General features: G+C 37.9%; 1 protein-coding gene across 1 annotated transcript in view; it reads left to right on the forward strand.

Annotated features, from left to right (window-relative positions):
- LOC122547989 (sodium/potassium-transporting ATPase subunit alpha) overlaps positions 1 to 18016 on the forward strand; it is a 42299-nt gene extending 24283 nt beyond the window's left edge. The window contains exons 4-23 of the mRNA XM_087992801.1: positions 27 to 230; positions 337 to 450; positions 547 to 681; positions 1111 to 1228; positions 1956 to 2224; positions 2554 to 2752; positions 3370 to 3479; positions 4240 to 4374; positions 4980 to 5172; positions 5867 to 6042; positions 7178 to 7314; positions 7810 to 7960; positions 10190 to 10358; positions 11109 to 11263; positions 11444 to 11567; positions 13463 to 13608; positions 15008 to 15138; positions 15698 to 15799; positions 15951 to 16042; positions 17809 to 18016. Coding sequence (XP_087848927.1) covers positions 27 to 230; positions 337 to 450; positions 547 to 681; positions 1111 to 1228; positions 1956 to 2224; positions 2554 to 2752; positions 3370 to 3479; positions 4240 to 4374; positions 4980 to 5172; positions 5867 to 6042; positions 7178 to 7314; positions 7810 to 7960; positions 10190 to 10358; positions 11109 to 11263; positions 11444 to 11567; positions 13463 to 13608; positions 15008 to 15138; positions 15698 to 15799; positions 15951 to 16042; positions 17809 to 17837 — 2889 coding nt within the window. The 3' untranslated portion in view covers positions 17838 to 18016. The remainder of the gene's footprint in view (positions 1 to 26; positions 231 to 336; positions 451 to 546; positions 682 to 1110; positions 1229 to 1955; positions 2225 to 2553; positions 2753 to 3369; positions 3480 to 4239; positions 4375 to 4979; positions 5173 to 5866; positions 6043 to 7177; positions 7315 to 7809; positions 7961 to 10189; positions 10359 to 11108; positions 11264 to 11443; positions 11568 to 13462; positions 13609 to 15007; positions 15139 to 15697; positions 15800 to 15950; positions 16043 to 17808) is intronic.
- Positions 18017 to 20572: the final 2556 nt, after the last annotated feature.

Below are 20572 nucleotides of genomic sequence, written 5' to 3' on the forward strand. Positions count from 1 at the left end.
GTCTTATATGATATTTATCTTTTCAGGGTCTCACTAATGCTCGTGTCAAAGAGATTCTTCTTCGTGATGGTCCAAATGCACTAACACCTCCGCCCACTACTCCTGAGTGGGTAAAGTTCTGTCGGCAGCTTTTTGGTGGCTTTTCAATCCTTCTGTGGATTGGTGCAGTTCTTTGCTTTCTATTATATACCATTCAAGCTGCAACAGAGGATGAGCCAGCAAATGATAATGTAAGTAAGACTATTTTCCTCACTATAGTTGAGATTATGCTGTAAACATGATGTTGTCATCTTGGTGTGGTATTTCTCTTTCATGTGTATCTTGTGATTTTTGCAGTTATACTTGGGAGTTGTATTGTCTACCGTGGTCATAGTAACTAGCTGTTTCTCATATTACCAAGAGGCTAAGAGCTCAAAAATTATGGACTCGTTCAAGAACATGGTGCCCCAGGTGGGTAGTACCTAAGATCCAATAAAACATGGGATATTTGTATGAAAAATATGTATTGTTATAACTGCAGTGACATTTTGATTCTCTGTTCTCTAGCAAGCCCTCGTTATCCGAGAAGGTGAGAAGAATACTATCAATGCTGAGCAGGTAGTTGCTGGAGATCTGGTGGAGGTAAAAGGTGGTGACAGGATCCCTGCAGACTTGCGAATTATCTCATCACATGGTTGCAAGGTGTGTATGGTTAGTGCGACGGATAATCATCTTGTCCCATCACTTCCCTCTTACAGTAATCGCATTAATGAAGTAAGTCTGGCTACAAGAAACTAGAGTTTGGTCTGAGTTCTTTAAAATGGAAGGGACTATCACTGGAACAAGCTTACCAAATTTGAAGTGGTCTCTAGGCCAGTCATTTTACAATAAATTAGAGGCTAATGTATGCAGTCTGTGTATATCCTGTATTTAGCTGTGTTCTGATTAACATGGTAAACTTACTAAGCATCTTTAATTATTCCCAGTTCAGTTATGTACTCTAGGTTTTCTTTGAAAAGAGCAGGGGATAAAAATTTGCCCTTGAAGTGAACTTAGAATTGCAGTTAGCAAGCAGTTGTACAAAAGCCATTATGATCTTACCCAAAAATAAAGGCATTTTTATGCGTTTAGGTGGACAATTCCTCATTGACTGGAGAATCTGAGCCTCAAACTCGATCGCCTGATTTTACCAGTGAAAACCCCCTGGAGACACGAAACATTGTCTTTTTCTCCACCAACTGTGTTGAAGGTATAAGTAATTTTCATTTGTTAGTAATGAGTGTTAAAGTAATGAAAGTCAAACTGCATTTCAGCTATATTGAGACCCAAGCATATAATCGGACTGCTGTAATGCTATACCAAGGGAGTTTTTCGTTTGTGGGATATGGGTCGTCAGCAATTATTGCCCAGAAGGCAGTTCAGAATCAACCACGTTTTGGTGTGGGTCTGGAGTCATAAGTAAAACAGATCAGGTAGGGATGGCAAATTTCCTTAGCTACAGGACATTAGTGAGCCAGATGTGTAATTAACATCATTCAACAGTTCTTACATATTTCCATTAAACTAGCTTTTTATTCCAGTTCTTTTAATTGAATTAAAGTTCCACTATCTGCCAGGGTGGGATTTTAAGCCATGTGCTTGAATATTAACCTAGATTCCAGTCCAATGACCTTACTACTATGCCAACAACCCATTTAGTACTGCATACACTTTGGTAGATCACTTGAGATTGGCACAAAAACTCCAAGACATTTCTTAGCTCTTGGGGTTCTCTCTGTCCTAGCCACCTTTTATCCTTCAATCGGTTTCATTACAAAGATCTGTCATTTTTCACTGCTGGTCTTGGTGGGCAGTCCAATAGTGATGCATTCATTAAATTGAATTTGCAGCATTTCGAACTTCTCTTGGACTTGACAGGTATTATGCACGAGTTTTCTTTTCATAAAATAGTGATGTTAGACTGCTTGTTTACATAGGTACTGCTCGTGGTATTGTCATCAATACGGGTGACCGCACTGTCATGGGTAGGATTGCAACGTTAGCATCTGGGCTGGAGGTGGGGCGAACTCCAATTGCTATTGAGATCGAACATTTCATCCACATCATCACTGGAGTGGCTGTCTTCCTTGGAGTGACCTTCTTCATTCTCTCCCTCATCCTTGGATACACCTGGCTTGAAGCAGTCATCTTCTTGATTGGAATCATTGTTGCCAATGTGCCAGAAGGCTTGCTTGCTACTGTCACGGTATGTCAAGGATGGGATCTATTGGAGTGGATTTTCTATCCATTTTAAAACTTAAATGATTTCAGTAATTGTAAAGTACAACTCTTTTGGAAGAAATAGGCAAATTAGTAGAGAAAGGATTTCCATCCAAAGTGAATAAAAAGTCTAGCTGTTTTATTCTTTTTAAAAACATTTTGGAGACTTACTGAAGAGCTTTTACTAAAAGGATGAGGGAGATTGGGCTTTTGTTCAGAGCAAGAGGTAAATGATTTCACTTACAGACACATTAGTGAATATATCATGACACTAGCAGTCTGCAGAATTTACTCATATCAATTATGTCCCTTCAGGTGTGCCTAACTCTGACTGCCAAACGTATGGCACGGAAAAACTGCCTGGTTAAGAATCTTGAAGCTGTGGAAACCCTAGGGTCAACCTCCACTATCTGCTCTGACAAGACTGGAACACTAACACAGAATCGAATGACAGTGGCTCACATGTGGTTTGATAACCAGATCCACGAAGCTGATACTACTGAAAACCAGTCTGGTTAGAAGAATAGTTTTTTTTTACTGTATTTCAAATCTCAGATTTTTCTGGCTGCATTCCTTTTGGTAATGAGAGTTCTGATATGAGGTTGTAGGCTTCCTTATTAAATCTCCATGAGATAAGTAGGTTCAGATACCTATTGATAAGGCATCTGCATTATTTCCAGGAATTGTCAGTAGCTTTGAGTCTTACCAATTGCTACCTGTTTGAGTTCTTAGTATCTTCCAAAGTTTTGCAGTGTGGACTGAAAATTATCCAGCATTAGCAGTCATGTCAAATAAGAATGACCACTTCATCAAAATAAGTAGTCTGACACGTTGACATAGCGATTACGTAATGCATGGGAAGCTTGCAGACATTTAGCATTCGGTAAAGCTGAGTTCAGTACCTTTTCCTTTTCTCTACAACCTGGATAAGCATGTGAACTAACTGGGCAGATCAGCCTAGAGACTACCTCATTGGCTTGTTCCTTAAATGACTCATCTCAGCACTGTACTTATACATTAAAAATTAAAAGTTGCGTAAGCTGAAATGACACAAACCTTTCTTAATTGAACTTTTCTAAGTTGAAGTCTGGAATCACCAAAACCTAACTACCTGTGCCTGCCTTTTTATAGGTGCTGCTTTTGATAAGTCTTCACCCACTTGGTCTGCACTGTCCCGTATTGCTGCTTTGTGCAACCGTGCTGTTTTCCACGCAGGACAAGAAAATCAACCAATCTTAAAGGTGAATTTAATTGAGACACATGAATTCCATTAGTTTCAAAGTGTGCCCTCAACTGTGGAAATGCCATGGTTGCAGCAAAGTGCAATTTAAATTTGGGCACAGTTTATCAGGTTCCATTTAGAGGTGATGGTCAAGTATCTAGCATGCATAATAGTACATCTTTTAAAGAGGATCTTAGTTTACTTGATTACTTTTAAACTGTTCTGAACATTCATATTAGTGGTTAATACATCTTTAAAACAAATAGCTTTCTGTGCATGGTCCCAAAATGCAGTCTTCTGATTTCACTCCAGCTCTTAAGCTGCATTTCCAATACTGTTTGGTAGCAGCATAGACTACTCCTTTTAAACTGATCATTTTCAGTAGCAGACTTGCAGACTCTTTAATCAGTATTGTGCCATTGTGATAAGAATCAGTTTGTGCAGCATAAATGCCACTTAAGTGGTATAAAGGGACCATTAGGATTTGCAGGTTGTTTTATTCTAGATTGTTTGTTCTTGGTGTAATGTTGTGCATGTTTGCGTTTTATGTAGTTGGGTAATAAACTTGTGGAGGTGGATAGTTAAATTGTGAGAAGTATATCCATAAACACATGGTGAAATCATTTTAATGTACAGATGCACTTCAGTTTGAATAATGAGAACTGCTTGAAAGAAAACTTGAGTACTGTGTTGGTGGTTTTGTTTTTGCCCACTGAGTGCAGATATTGGGTCTGGGATGTTAAATCAGCTATAATAATTGTATTTCTGTTTTCATGTAGCGAACTGTTGCTGGAGATGCCTCTGAATCTGCTCTTCTGAAGTGTATTGAACTATGCTGTGGATCGGTTCAGCAAATGAGGGAGCAAAATCCGAAGATTGTGGAAATTCCATTCAACTCCACCAATAAATATCAGGTAACAAGAAAATTTGACATGTTTGAGAATTAGTTTTGGGGAAGCCCAGAAACCAGATGAATGCTCATTAGAAGGGAGCAAATTAAAGTTTGCAACCTTGTAGCAGTAGTTGCTGATTGTAGGAAAAAAACAATCTGAATGCTAAAAATCATCTTTCCAGCAGCACTGAATTGTGTATGGTGGTGGATGATAGCTTCTCCTACCCAGAGTTAATGCCAACACAAATTAAGTTTCAGAATTCAAGTAAAAGCATGTATTGCTGGGCTATCCTGTAGTTATCAATAATTAAGATGGCCCAGTGAGCAGAAAATACGGTCAGTTTTCTTTTAAAATAACTTTGCAACCCAATTTTATTCAGAGGTGTAATCTTTCCATGATTCTCATGAGACTAATTCACAATTGTGTACAATAATAGAGGGAAGAGCCAAGTTTGATTTTAATTTATTCTTTGTTCTGTTTTCCTGTTCCAGAAGCTTGTAAACATTTGTCTGATATGATTAAGTACATCCCATAATCTGGTTATTGTGATTTTCCTTAAGTGATTTAACAGATGTGTTTTAGAAACGTTCCTGACTCTTCCTAAGTTTCAGTAACTTTTCCTTCAGCTATCTATCCATAAAAATGAAAAATCCAGTGAAAGCCACTACCTTTTGGTAATGAAAGGAGCACCTGAACGGATACTGGATCGTTGTTCCACCATCCTCCTTAACGGTGAAGAACAGCCATTGAATGAGGAAGTGAAAGAGGCATTCCAGAATGCTTACTTGGAGCTAGGTGGCTTGGGAGAACGTGTGCTAGGTACGGAATGGGGATTGCATCAGGGTAATGGCGCAAATGCATTAAGCAATTGAAAGCTAAACTGCAAGTGTCTATTGATTATAAAGCAGAAAAGAAACGTAATTAATTCTTTTAAATGTTCTTGAAAAGGTAATTTGCAGCTGTCTTCAATGTTTACTTGGTTAAGGCAGTGTGTAACAAACCACATCAACGCAGTTACTGATTTAATTCCTACTGTGTTGAGTTAACTGATCAGTAATAAGATTTGGGTTTGTGACATTTGATTTCAAACATCAAGCCAGAGAGGAAAATTGCCAGAAAATCAGTCCAATTTCAAAACAGTTTTTTTTAAAGACATTAGAATCTTTTAATTCAACATGTATTGGAGTTTTACTTGACATGGGGTAAATATGCAGGCATCAGGTTTTGCGGCTTTTTGAAATATCACAAATTGTCAGCAGTTATGCACCAGGATCTTTTACTTTGGATTAACAAATCTCTAAATTGAAAGTGTAAAAGACCTAACTGCCAACAGGAGAAACTTTAGTTCTGTCTGAGATGGATTGCAATCCATATTCTAGCACAACAATTTTGATGTTTTCTACCAGCTCCTAACTTGCAATTTGCTAAAAGAAATCTTAAATTAAACTTGAAGATATTAGTTTGACATAGTTAAGTGTAGTGTTCCCTGCTGAATCTTTCATCACTCTTGTAGGGTTCTGCCATCTTGCACTGTCTAATGACACATATACAGAAGGATATGAATTTGATGCAGATGACCCCAATTTCCCTCTGACTGATCTGTGCTTTGTTGGACTCATGTCTATGATTGATCCACCTCGTGCTGCTGTACCAGATGCTGTTGGCAAATGCAGAAGTGCTGGGATCAAGGTAAAATGAATGATTTGACATGCAAAGTGTTTGAAACTAATTTTAGTGATTTTATAAATTTTCATAAAATGGAAGTAGATTTTTAAGACATCTAACCCGAAAGAGGTTAAAAAACATCTGAAGTTTAACTCATAAATCTCGGATACTACTTTGTGATGTCAGCCACACCTTTGCTCCCTTTTTTGAATATTAGTTTGTGCATTTACTGCACAAACTGGTAACTTGTTTCTGAGGTCAGTGGCCCTGCAAAAAAGAAAAGCTGACATTAATCTAGTTCAATGTTTGCATAATCTATACATTTCTCCTGGTCTTCTCTCATTTCTAATTTAAACATATTCCTGGGCATGGGCTGATCTCTTTATCATTTAACAATCTTTATAGTTCCCTAGCATTTAAACATGTTTTAGCAAGGCAAACACAACACCAGTCCCAAATTTTAGGGGTGTAATGCATTGACATGTCTTGTATGAAAGGCCAAACACAAAAACAGTATTGTAAATAAGGCTGAAGAAAGGAAAATAGGCTTTATTGCTTTATTTTGGCTTATCTAATAGTCCATTTACTATAGATTCTTTGTTTTGGTCATGTACGTTCAAACAATGTTCTCTAACATTCAGATCGTTTTGTCCATAAACTTTAGTTCTTGAGCCAGTATATTGTATCTATTGTTGACGTTAGCCGACCCAACAGGCATAATATTGCATTTAGCTATATTAAACAACGTGTCAAACAGCTGCTCGTTTTCAACTCTATATTGAAATCTGATTTCAATTATTTCTTCAAAGTTTAAGTTCTTGAGATCATTGAGCTAGTGGCAGTTCTCCTAAAGCCGAATTACTGCCACATTATTTTGAGCAAAGATTGAGGGATATATGTTCACATTCCAAAGACTGCAGGGTGACCACTCTACACAAAGCCAATGTCAATGATGACTACTTACAAGAATACAATCAACTCCTTAATCTGCTCTTCACTTCCCCACAACTTGAATAGTTCATTGTGTGGCGCCTGATCAAAATGTCTTGAGATTTCTATAAATAGCTGCAATTGTCTCTGAGCGAGAATGTGGAGTTAGGATCTTTTGAGATGTCATTTTCTTTGTTTATGACTCTTATTTTGAATTTGTAATTCAAAGGTTATCATGGTAACTGGGGATCATCCAATCACAGCTAAGGCTATTGCTAAGGGTGTGGGTATCATCTCTGAAGGAAATGAGACCATTGAAGACATTGCTGCTCGATTGAACATTCCCAGTAGTCAGGTTAATCCCAGGTAAGCAGAGTATGAAATCCCCTTCTTGGTTCACTGTTTTTGGGGCTGTTTGTAATAGTTTGTCGTAACATTGACTGACATTAACTATCTCAGAACTGGATAGATTTCGGACCTAGATTCCTTGAGGTTGTCTTTAGTGAGAGCCACTGATGGAGATCGTTACCAGTGTTTTTAATTCATTATAACTCCTCCAATGACTTTTCAAAGGCACAGTAACTGGACCCAACAGATCATAAGCTTTGATTCTTGGCATTTGTTGTGAGTTAGCTGACTTCTGTGTCGCAGAGCTAAAGAAAAGGCTGGGCCCTTTCTCCAGCTGGATATTTTAAAATCGAGCAGTATTGCTTGAAATTGCTGTTCTATAATCCCCTATTGGGAGGATGGTGGGTGAGTTAAAAGATAATTGCAACTATATTTAAATATGAATGATAATCACTAATTATTTCTGTAAGTATTGCAGTTTTTCTGAGGTTCATCTTGTGCTTTGTGATACAGGGATGCCAAAGCTTGTGTTGTTCATGGTTCAGAACTTAAAGATCTAACCGCAGAGCAATTGGATGAAATCTTACACCATCATACAGAGATAGTCTTTGCTCGAACCTCTCCCCAGCAGAAACTGATTATTGTGGAAGGCTGTCAGCGACAGGTAGGAAATGGTTGCACTTGTAAACGTGGTGCAGATGCCTTCCCATTCTTCAAATAACCTGTTTAAGATATGATATTGCAGTTAACAAAGAGACCGAATGAGAGATTTGCATTTACATTATATTTACATTTTGAGCATTATTTTGCAGATTGCAGGATTTACTCAAATCTAAATTTATGATGAGTGCTGAATTCTAGATCTTGTTCCTTGATCTCACCTCTGTGGCAGAACTTCTGCCTGCAGCATAAACAAGCCTCCCATTTTGATGCATTTTCCAATCAGAGTCATTTTATATTATGTCAAATGAGATTCTCAATATTTACTGAAGAGTGGGTCCTGTAAATAGCCTCAGAATAGATCACACAGGCTGCATTATGCTCAGTCAGCAGCTTCTAAGGTGTGAGTAAAACTTCAATTTGTCTATGGAGGGTTTATTGCACAAATTCTTTTTTTTAAAAAAGTACTCCTCTTTCAACTAACCATGTGCAGCAGTACATGTGAGCTAGATGCCCTCCTTGTCCAGTGTTATTCCAGTAAATGTCACAAAATGCATGAAAATTCCATATTCTTGAATATTATCCAGTTGATTGCTATGTAGCAGAGATCAAACGATTCTGAGATTTTCTCGACTGCTGTATTTTGGTGTTTTTTGGAAGGTATGTTTTGGTTTTCAGAGACCTGAGATCTGCAGATTTAAGTTAGAATTGTTCATCAAGCAGGAGTTTGCAAACTTGCTGTATAACTCCATTAAAGAATACTAAAGAAATTAGAAACTTTGGCACACAGCCAAGGGTCTAACAACAATGAAAGGATTTTGCATTATTCACCCCACGTTTGCAAAATCCCCATTGTTGACCACAATGCTTGCTTGATAAAGCAAGCCCCAGTTCTAGAAGGTTAGGCTTTTCTGGATCAACTGGACTTTTTCAGCCCATTAAACAAATTTTAAAAATAGAATCAACTGTGACTAGTTGAAGCTTGTACACAGATTTTTCTTTTGAAGCAACAACATTAAAGAAAAAGGCTAGGGGCCACAATTTTTTCCTCCCTCTATCCCAGATCTCTCAATACTGGAATTAAAGTTTATTGGACAATTGTAAAAGAGGAAGGAAGATATTGGAAAGTATTTTTTATTTTGTTGGTTATTTTCCAGCAACCATTTAAAAATTTGAAACCCTGATTCAGAGGGTTTCAAAAGAACAAAGATTCCCTTTTAAAAGGAAATAACCTAAGCTGAAAATGTGAAAGTGAGCACTGTAGCCTGTTGATGACCTCACCTCCTATTCTGCCTTGCCCTAAAAGGCCTCTTCCAATTCTTCCTCTCCTCTTTCACCATTTTGTTTCCTCCCCCATCTCGATAGCATTGCCTTTGTCTCAGCCATACAGCCAGAACTGGCTTCACCTCCACTAGATCGGCTACAACCTTGTGACACCTCTATCTCCTTTTGCTCTCCTCCAATTACAGGTTCTTTCCCTCAATGGAGGCTTCTCCAATAATAGATTCCTTTCTGCTGCTGAAGGAGGGCAACAAGATTGTAATTGGTCGAGGGAAACCTATACCTTTAGGATCCAAAGCAGCCTGTATGAGAGAGAATCTGTGATTGGAGGAGCAACTACTCTCCGATTCTGTCTCGCCCCACCCCCTGATTCTGCAGTCAACTCACAATCAGCAGCGCTTTATATAATGTTCTGGATTCTTTCTTATATACACCTGAGGATAGATGGAGACTCTGTTTAATGCCTCATCCAAAAGATGGTTTCTCCTGAGAGCGCACAAATGACAACATACCAAAGAAAAGTTTTTTAATTTATATAGCGCCTTTTACTGCAGGAAGTATTAGGTGACTTCATAGTGAATTAAAGTGACTACAGGTCAAAAGTATTTATTATGATGCAGGAAATGTGCGATATGGATTGTTGTTGATGACTAGACTGTTTCTGTGCAGCTTACTGGGAGAAACTATTGGACTGGATATTTCTTCAAAATACTGCCTTTTACATAGACTTGAGAGAATATTGCAGGACCTTAGTTTAGCATCCTACCCAAAAAGAGTTGCCTATGACAGCTCAGCTAGCACTACCTCCGTAATGGTGAAATACATCCTTGGTTTTTTTTTTTAAAGAGTTCAGATCCTGTCCTGGAGTAGGACTTGCAACCTTGCAACTCAAGCGCAATTGAAATGAGCCAGGGCTGATAGATTGATAATGTTTTAATTTCACGTCTTGCAGGGTGCCATTGTAGCTGTGACAGGTGATGGAGTGAATGACTCTCCTGCCCTGAAGAAGGCTGATATTGGAGTTGCTATGGGTATTGCTGGTTCTGATGTATCCAAACAAGCTGCTGACATGATCCTGCTAGATGATAACTTTGCTTCCATTGTCACTGGTGTAGAAGAAGGTGAGGGTAATATTTTGAACACATGGTAACATCTGTGTTTGGGCTATCTCAATTTCTAATAAAAATGGAAAATGCTAGAAGTTTAGAGCATATAAAGTTAGCATTTCGAAAGAACATTTACTTAGTAATTTCCATTTTTCAGATTTGTACTTATCCCCTTTAATTCTGCTGTTACCACATAGATGCTATTTGTCCTACTTGAGTAGAAATCAGCTAAATGGAAAGTTTATTACCCAATCAGATTCCAAGTTGCAGTTGGCTGTTTAAAAAAAAAATCATGCTTCATTGAAGAAGGCTGCAGCTCAATTAGCAGGGTTTTAGCTCCTCCTTTGTGTTCAGTAATCCTAAAACAAAAAGCATGTATGTGGTGATATAACCAGAATAATATTGATTCATCTGTGATGCTTCAGTAACTTATTGACACTTAGCTGTGCAGCCTAAAATTCTGAAGGTTTACTGCCAGTTTTGTTCATGTATTCCTGCATAATATATCGTCTTGAGATGAAGGATAAGGGTAGAGGGTTGTAAGAGAAAGCAATGACACCTTTGTTTTAATAGGACAAAGAGTGCTATAAGTATATTCCTTAAGTAATTTTGAAGAATATTCAGTCAAGTTCCATCTTGAGCTGAATATTACCTGTGTATTTTTTTGAAATCCCATCTTGCTGTGAAGACTTTTTTTAATTTTGTAACCTTAGTTTGTACAGGAGTTATTTTAATTCTCCAAATTGTAATCTGATCTCTCTGTAGGTCGCCTGATTTTTGATAATCTAAAAAAATCCATCGCTTACACTTTAACTAGCAATATCCCTGAAATCACACCTTTTCTGGTTTTCATTATTGCAAACGTCCCACTGCCACTTGGAACTGTTACAATCCTCTGCATCGACCTGGGTACTGACATGGTGAGTCTCCATTTCACTTTCTCTTGTATTTATTTTATGTAGATAGATATTTAAGATTCCGTGACACGCTGATACTTTCTTCTTCACCCAATGGCTGTCCTCACCTCAGACTATTTATTGCTCATTTTACCCAGTCATAAGAGGATGACTCATTAACTATTTCTGTGCTGTCCATTGCAGGTTCCTGCCATTTCACTTGCTTATGAACAGGCTGAAAGTGACATAATGAAGAGGCAACCACGCAATCCCAAAACAGACAAACTGGTGAATGAGCGATTGATTAGTATGGCTTATGGACAGATTGGTGAGTGATAGTCTTTTTTGATCATTTTATTTTTTTTCGACTTCCACTATATTGAAAAGTATGCCAATACTGTTCACAAGATTTAAAGCTTTTTAACTAGTTTGTTGAAGCCTATTCAAAAAAATAGTAAAATTCAAAGTTCCATTCAATGCAGACATGTCTATGAAGAATGACTTTTTCCCACTCCAATCTGGGTTGAATCCAGTCAACTCTACAGTGTTTTATTTGGCTTAAATATTCTCCGGCTTTGGGGTATAAGCCAAAGTGTCCATTCCTGGATTGTTGCTGAGAGAGTCTGTGAATGGCTGTCACGTGAAAACTGGATTGAGTTGCTGCGTTGAAATATGCTGCTTCTGCAGAATTTAAAGTGTAAAGAGTAGCTGTTCAGACAAACTATTGGAGGTGTGCAATATGCTATGATGTAGATTGTAATGCATCTTGACCTTCTCAACTTGCTGTGGGCGAGCACCCCCAGGTGGAAGGGGAGAAATACATTACAGCATCAGTAAAATGATGAATGGCACACTTGATTGTAGAACCTAAAACAGAATAGTGGAATGATCAGAGTAAGTGATTTAATATTAGACTAAAATCAATCTTTGGTTTGTTTTTGACCTATCTATGCAAAATTCTTATGCGCTCGATATTTTGTACTCCGCACTCTGCTCATGCCGAATAATTTCACCAACTATGATTGGTTTTGTCATTCTTTTATATTTGAATACTGCTTTGCCAGAAAGTTCTGTTAGAGTTTGAGTGCAAGATGGTTCATTATAAATAGTTCTGTCATCTTTCTGGCATTTCTATGTAAAAATTACATTTACTGCATGTTAGCTGTCTCAAAATCAAATTAAATCCACAACTCTAAAACTGAACTGTTACATGGAGTGAAACTTGAAGTCCTCCAAGTCCCTGAAATGCTTTCTTTCAAATGTTGCAGAACTGAGACGTGCCAAACTCAGCTCATAGAGTCATATAGTGACACAGCACTGACAGACCCTTCAGTCCAACTCATCTATGCCAACCAAGTTTCCCAAACTAAACTAGTCCCTGTTACCTGCATTTGACCCATATACGTCCTAAGCCTTTCCTATTCATGTACCTGTCCAACCAGATGTAATGGTAGGCATACTTTGAAGAGGTAAATGTGAAAAGCTGGGGTCCCAGTATGGACAGTATGGGGAATATTTATTGGTCACATCCCGATAATCTAGACACATGCCCATTATCTCAACTCTTTTCTATTTATTATCTTTCAATCAATCTTCAGTTCATGCTGCATAATTACTTCCATTCCTGAGCTTTTATTTGTACTCAATATCCTGTTAGTAGTACTCTATAACATGTTAATATTTTTAAAAATGCAACTAGATTATTCAAACTTACTGATCACAAATGCACAAATGATCAACTTTCTCCATTGATTTATTATTTTCAGTGCAGGGATTTTGTCCTCCTTTACTGTGAAGATATAAAGTACAAATTTGACACGTTGCCTCTTTATCTAATGCCAATTATAGTATCACTTCCCACTTGTCTTTTATAAATGTGTTTTCTGTGTTCACAATGGCAGTTTAGCCTTTGTCTTTCTACCCTTTCTAAGTTCTTTCCATAATTTTTCAATTTTTAAATTTGCTTGCTTTGCTCCTTTTTTTTTCATTTTTATGCAATGGTCTCTGCCTCTCTTAGCATGAGACTGTGTACCTCAGTTGACTGTTTTGCATAATTACATTTATTTTCCTTAATTCTGTACATTGTTTCCATTGCCTACTAAGCTGTACTTAATCAATGTTTCTTGTTGGACTTCTGAAATTTCCTTCATCTGTGCTGTCTAACAGTTTGTTTGAGCAAATGTAAAGGCAAGAATGAAAATCAATGTGATTGTTTCTCTCCAGGAATGATCCAGGCATTGGGTGGTTTTTTCACATATTTTGTAATCCTGGCTGAGAATGGATTTCTCCCATTGGATCTAATAGGATTGCGTGTGAAATGGGATGACCGGTGGATCAGTGATGTAGAAGACAGTTATGGTCAACAGTGGGTATGTACAAACCTCCTTACAGTCATGTATTTGAGAGAACCAAAGCCTAATTTCCAGTAATATAGTTAATTTAGACTTTGGGGGGGGGGGGGAACACCATCCCTCAGTGATAGTATCTAATGATTAGAGTAGCTGAGCCCTTATCAGAGAATACACACTTAATTGGCTTGAAGCCACTTGCATTATCTAGAGCAATTTATTAGTAGAAACAATAATCCTACTTTACCTTGGAACTTGACAGACCATATAATTTTTTTTACTGGCTTTGGACCTAATTTACAAAAACAAAGTCTTTGAGTTAGTTTAAGCAGACTTATGCAGGATTGGTGCCATTCGCATCAGTGTCATCCTGCTGATGAGGCTTGCTTCTCCAAAAGACTGGGATTGGGACTACTGATAATTTCACTTTTGATTCCTCTTTCTAAAATGGAAGAATTGTTCAGTTAAGATTTCACAGAATCACCAAGCCTAATGATATGGAAGAAGGCTATTTTGCCCATTGTGATGCAGTGGTGCTTCAGATGAGAGTATTCATGCCCAATGACAATCTCATGATGTCCCCATTCCCTGCTCATTATTACATTCCAGATATTTATCTAAAGGCCTCTGCCTCAATGGAACCTGCCGGTATCACATTTCTAGGTAATGCATTTCATGCCATGCCCTAACTACTCGTTGAGTGAAAAGGTTTTTCTCAAATCATCCTTGCTTCAAACCCTAACCATTGTAAATCACTTCAAATGTGCACTCACTTTCTCATTCTTTTTACAAGTGAGAATAGTTTTTCCCTATCTACGCTGTCCAACTAACCATGATTTTGAAGACCTCTATCAAATCTCCTCTAGTCACTTTCTTTCAAAGGAATACTGTCCCAATTTCTTCAATCTGTCCTCATAACTGAAGTTTCTCATCCTCAAATCTATCTTATACATCACTTCTTCATCCCTTCCGATGCTTTGGTATAATGTGGCACCCAGAATGGTAAGCAATACTTCAGAAGTCTAACAAGTATCATTAATGGATCATTAATGAGTCAGTGCTTGGAGGATCCATTTAACATATTGAATAATCGAGGTTTTCCCATAATTTAGAGAAGGTTGATGAATGGAGATAAAAGGAAGAGTTACAATTTTATTCAGAAGAGAAGCAAGATTATGGAGACATGGATGGAGTCTGATTTGATTCTTTTGTCAGAAGTGGAGTATTACACTCACTCACTGATTAATGAAAACTTCCATCACTGAGTGGGAGTTCATTCTATAATGTGCTTCCATTGAAATAAGAATAGTTTAAAGTCTTATTTCACTTCTTTCATATATCAAGTTTGAATTTTCTGACTATCCCTGAGCATATTTATAACTTAACTCCTGTCTACAATATTTCTACTCTCTTTTTTCAGACTTATCAACAGCGTAAAGTTGTGGAGTTCACCTGCCACACTTCCTTTTTTGTCAGCATTGTGATTGTACAGTGGGCTGACTTAATTATCTGTAAGACGAGAAGGAACTCCATCTTCCAGCAGGGAATGAAGTAAATATTTCAAAATTATGTTCACGAGAGGGGTTGGCTATTGGCAATTAATGGTATAATATGCAATAATCATAAAGCTAACTGTGAAATTAAATCTTCTCTTGCTATTTTATCTAATGGAATAGAAGTGCAACTGCTACTGGGTTAAATTTGGGCTAGAGTATACGCAAAGTGATCTAGTTATTTTGCAGGTGAATGTGTTGAGCAGTAATGTTTTATTGTTTTTAAAAAAGTCATATCAGTATTGGGCCTCAACCAAATTTTTGACCTGTATTGATATTGCCACCTTCACCTGGGATTTGGGAGAGTTGTAATCTTCCAGTGTTTCTGCTATTGAAATGCTGAAGAGGAACTAGCATAAGGATAATGTCGTGTCTGGTGCCACTGATTTGAATAACCTGATTTTACCTAAACTCAAGTGAATGACGAGTCACTCAGCTTGTTATTCCAGCACCAGTGGAACTGCCCCATATGTGTATCTGTGTTCGGGAGTGCAAATTGTAGAGGTATTGAGTGTTTTCTATTGCATTGCTTCAATAACCTATATCCTATTTTGCAGGAACAAAATTCTCATCTTTGGTTTGTTTGAGGAGACAGCACTTGCTGCTTTCCTTTCATATTGCCCTGGCACTGATGTTGCAATCAGGATGTTCCCACTCAAGTAAGAATTCCCATTTTTTGTTTTGCTTCATGCAATAGTGATTGCTTTTAGTTTCAAATTTCAAGCATCTTTTGTGTTCAGGTTTTCTTACTGGAATTTCTCTTGTTGGTTGATATCCTCCTTGTTAATCCTTACTTTCACTTTCTTTCAGACCAAACTGGTGGTTCTGTGCCTTTCCATACAGTCTTATCATATTTCTTTATGACGAAATGCGAAGATTCCTCATCCGTAGGAACCCTGGAGGTAATCTACAACTGTTTGTGACAGTGTATTTTAGTGTTTAGTGTAAATTTGTAAGTAATCTATTTAGGTTCATGTGCAGTCTATAACTCAAAGGCTAATGTGCCTTACTGAGACTTTGCTGTGATTTATTTCGATTTGTCCTGAGAGTCCAGACTGCTGCTTATTGCTTGATCTCAATTCTTAACATTTGAAATTGTGTTAAATAGTTAATAGTTTTGGGGATTTATGTTCCTGCTACCCATATTAAATAAATCATTCCCCACATTGTGGTTTGGGATAGGTTTATCAAATGTACCTGTTCTGGTATCGATCTGAGCCAGTTAGAGTCATATAGATGTACAGCACAGAAACAGACCAACCTGTCCATGCCAACCAGATATTCCAATCCAATCTAGTCCCACCTGCCTGCATCCGGCCCATATCCCTCCAAACCCTTCCTATTCATATACCCATCCAAATGCCTATTAAATTTTGCAATTGTACTAGCCTCCACCGCTTCCCCTAGCAGCTCATTCCATATACATACCACCCTGTGCGTGAAAACATTGCTCCTTAGGTGTCTTTTATATCTTTACCCTCTCACCCAAAATCTATGCCCTTTAGTTCTGGACTTCCCCCACCCCAAGGAAGAGATTTTGTCTATTTATCCAATCCATGCTCTCATGATTTTATAAACCTCTATAAGGTCACCCCTCAGGCTCCGACGCTCCAGGGAAAACAGCCCCAGCCTTTTAACCTCTCCCTATAGCTCAAATCCTCCAACCCTGGCAACATCCTTAAGTCTTTTCTGAACCCTTTCAAGATTCACAGCATCTTTCCGATAGGAAGGAGACCAGAATTTCACGCAATATGCCAACAATGGCCTAACCAATGTCCTGTACAGCTGCAACATGACCCCCCCCAACTCCTGTACTCAATACTCTGACCAATAAAGGAAAGCATACCAAATGCCACCTTCATTATCCTATCTACCTATGACTCTACTGTCAAGCAGCTTTGAACCTGCACTCCAAAGTTTCTTTGTTCAGCAACACTCCCTAGGACCTTACCATTAAGTGTAGAAGTCCTACTAAGATTTGCTTTCCCAAAATGCAGCACCTTGCATTTATCTGAATTAAACTCCATCTGCTACTTCTCAGCCCATTGGCCCATCTGATCAAGATCCCGTTGTAATCTGACGTAACCTCCTTCGGTGTCCACTGTACCTCCAATTTTGGTGCCATCTGCAAACTTGTTAACTATACATCTTAAGCTCATATCCAAATAATTTATGCAAATGATGAAAAGTAGTGGACCCAGCACCGATCCTTGTGGATCTCCACTGGTCACAGGCCTCCAGTCTGAAAAACAACCCTCCACCACCACCCTCTGTCTTCTACCTTTGAGTCAGTTCTGTATCCAAGTGGCTAGTTCTCCTTGTATTCATGAGATCTAACCTTGCTAACCAGTCTCCCATGGGGAACCTTGTCAAAAGCCTTACTGAAGTCCATATAGATCATATCCACCGCTCTGCTTGCAGTTATTCGTTAACTTCCCTGGTCTAGTGATATTAACACAGGCAAGAGAAAATTACGTAAAGTTTGGGTGAGAGCATGATCTGCACTGTTGTGATTGTCTGATCACAAACTGTTCTTAAGTAGAAGAGAAAATAATTTGGGGAACCAGGATGATAGATCTTGAAAACATAAATGAGAATTGCATGATTGCGCCTTACTTCAGTCTAGTTTGTTATGTACTTTGCACTGATTTTTGTTCTTTTGTTCTAGGTTGGGTGGAAGAGGAAACGTATTACTAGAAGAACAAATGCTAGTAAATTTCATCAGTTTGTTTGTCTGCCTTAACGATTAAACATTTACTAAAGTGCTAATTGTGGTGAATGGAGATAGACTGTTTTGTAAGAAACAAAACTGAAAACGTCAGTGGTTTTATATAAACTTTTTACAAGTATAATTTAAATAAATTGGATTATGTCAGTGTTGTGTGTACTCTTTTTGTATTTTAATTGCACAACCATTTAATATACACCAAATGCAATGGGTAATAAAACTATTTTAAATTATTTGCCTTCATTTCTTTTACTTTCAAGTATCTGTTATCAATTTTGTCCAGAAACCATAGGTACTTTGTTTTTAGATGTAACAGTATTGTTTCTGTGAAAAGGTATTGATGAATGCTATTTAGATTTCATTGGGTTAGAATACTAAATGCACTATAAGACAGATTTTAGCCTGTACGCAATTTTTTTTCCTTGGGTATTGTTATGGTAATTTATTAGGTTTTAGTTGGGGTAAAAAATTGACAAATTCTATCCAGAGAAATGTGATTTATTTGGGGAGAAGGTAAGAGAATACATTTTGTAATAACCCAATGCATCTGGACAAATGGATCTTGGAGTGCATGCATTTCCCTTAAATTAAAATATAAATGACCAAGAAGCAAAGATCTCAAATAATTGAAGGGATGCTTTCAGAAATCACTATCTGATGGTGCGAGAGGTAGAAGACCTCACCATGATTTGCAAGTACGTGTGGTGTACACCTGTAGTTCTGAAACTTACAAGAATGGAAAGCAAGTTTGGGCTAGATAGGTTTTTCTGGCCAGTAAAGACTAAGATGGATCAAATGAATGTTTTCTGTACCATAAATTTCTGATCTTGTCTGGCAGAGAAGGTGCTGTACTGAAAAAAGTAATATTGTGAGCATTTTAGCAATGTGGACGTGACTGTCTTTCTGTAGTTGGGAAATATACTGGCATTGATAACATACCTGTCTGGTTATGTTGCCTGCAGTCTTTGGACCTCCACAAATGTTCAATTGGCAGCCGGTTTTGAAGCCCATCAGACTTTCAGAAATGTGAAATTATCATCTGTGCAGACCTAACTCTGGAATACATGATTTTTTTTGTCTAAGCTTATTGAGTACTTTATAGCACCCACCTCCAGATTTAAAAATCGCACAACACCAGGTTATAGTCCAACAGGTTTAATTGGAAGCACACTAGCTTTCGGAGCGACGCTCCTTCATCAGGTGATCACCTGATGAAGGAGGGTCGCTCCGAAAGCTAATGTGCTTCCAATTAAACCTGTTGGACTATAACCTGGTGTTGTGATTTTTAACTTTGTACACCCCAGTCCAACACCGGCATCTCCGAATCATGACCTCCAGATTTAAATGTGTATGCTGGATGATGTAGCAATGATATTTGCACATTTAAATTTTCATTAATTAATTTTCCCTCTCTTCCAACTGTGTGAAAATAAGCTCCTGATGTAACATCAGCCTGGCTTGAGGATTGGTTAGCTAACAGAAAATGGGTTGTATTTCCTGTTTGGTAGATGTAACAAGTAGACTAGCAATGGCTCAGTGCTGGGACCTCAGCAATTTACAACCCATATCATTGAGTTCGATGAAGAAAACAAAATGTACAGTTGCTAAATTTGGTAACCAGCATGCAGATGGGTAGGAAAGTAAGTTGTAAGAAAAGCATAAGCAGTGTGATTAAGTGAGCGGACAAATTTTTGGCAGGTAGTAAACAGTGAGGAAATGTCAAATTGTCCATTTTGGTAGGACAGAAAGTTTAACAGTATACTAATTACATAGAGACATTATAGAACTCTGCACATTGGGACCTGTATATGAATTCATCTAAGCAGATATAGCAATTGATTAGAACAACAAGAGTATGTAACTATGCAAGTTTTGCTGCAGTTGCAGAGGGTGTGGATAACGCCACATTTGGAGTGCTTTGGAGTTTTAGTCTCCTTTTAAGAAAGAATATAACTGCATTTGCAACTGTTCATTTAGTTGATTGCTGGGGTGAAGAAGTTATTGGAGAACAATTTGGGTCTGTATCTGCTAAGTTTAGAAAAATGAGAGGTGATCTTATTGAAACAAAAATCTTGAAGCTTAGTAGGATGGATGCTGAGAGGATGTTCCCCTTATGTGGAACATTAAAACCAGGACCATGATTTGAAATAAAGGGTTTCCATGTAAGGCAGAATTTTTTTGAGGTGTTAGACTCTGCTCTCTGGGGAAGAGTTTTGTAGTAGAGAGAGTGCATTTTTGGTTGACAAAGGAGTTGAGGGGTAGAAAGAAGAGTTAAGGCTGCAATCAGATCATCAAGAGCTTATCGAGTGGCAGAGCAGGCATTCGAGACAGAATGGTTTTGTGCTGCTAATTCGCTTGTAGTCTTCAATTTAATTTCCTAACCTATGAGTTCCCATGTAGTCTTACCAAACTTGAGTCTTTCCAATTATCAATTTTTGAGATATCAGATTGCTGTTAAGTGTTGAGGTACACTTTAAATTATTTTTAATAAATCTGTTTGGGCATGTTATGACACTTCCATTGCACCACAAAAGCCCATGTACACACTATTAATAGACCTATTAGCTTGATGGGACTTACAGGTTGGTTGCCAGAAGAGCTCATTAAGTGTACTCTATGCCCCATTCGTGACACACCGAGATTATTAAGCAACACTAACGTTTTTGGGAAGTATTTAAAACTTATCAACCTGGCTTAATTTATC

Source organism: Chiloscyllium plagiosum, unplaced genomic scaffold, assembly GCF_037043375.1.
Source record: "Chiloscyllium plagiosum isolate Xiang-an unplaced genomic scaffold, Cpla_swu_hap1 HiC_scaffold_12, whole genome shotgun sequence".
NCBI classification, from domain to species: domain Eukaryota; kingdom Metazoa; phylum Chordata; class Chondrichthyes; order Orectolobiformes; family Hemiscylliidae; genus Chiloscyllium; species Chiloscyllium plagiosum.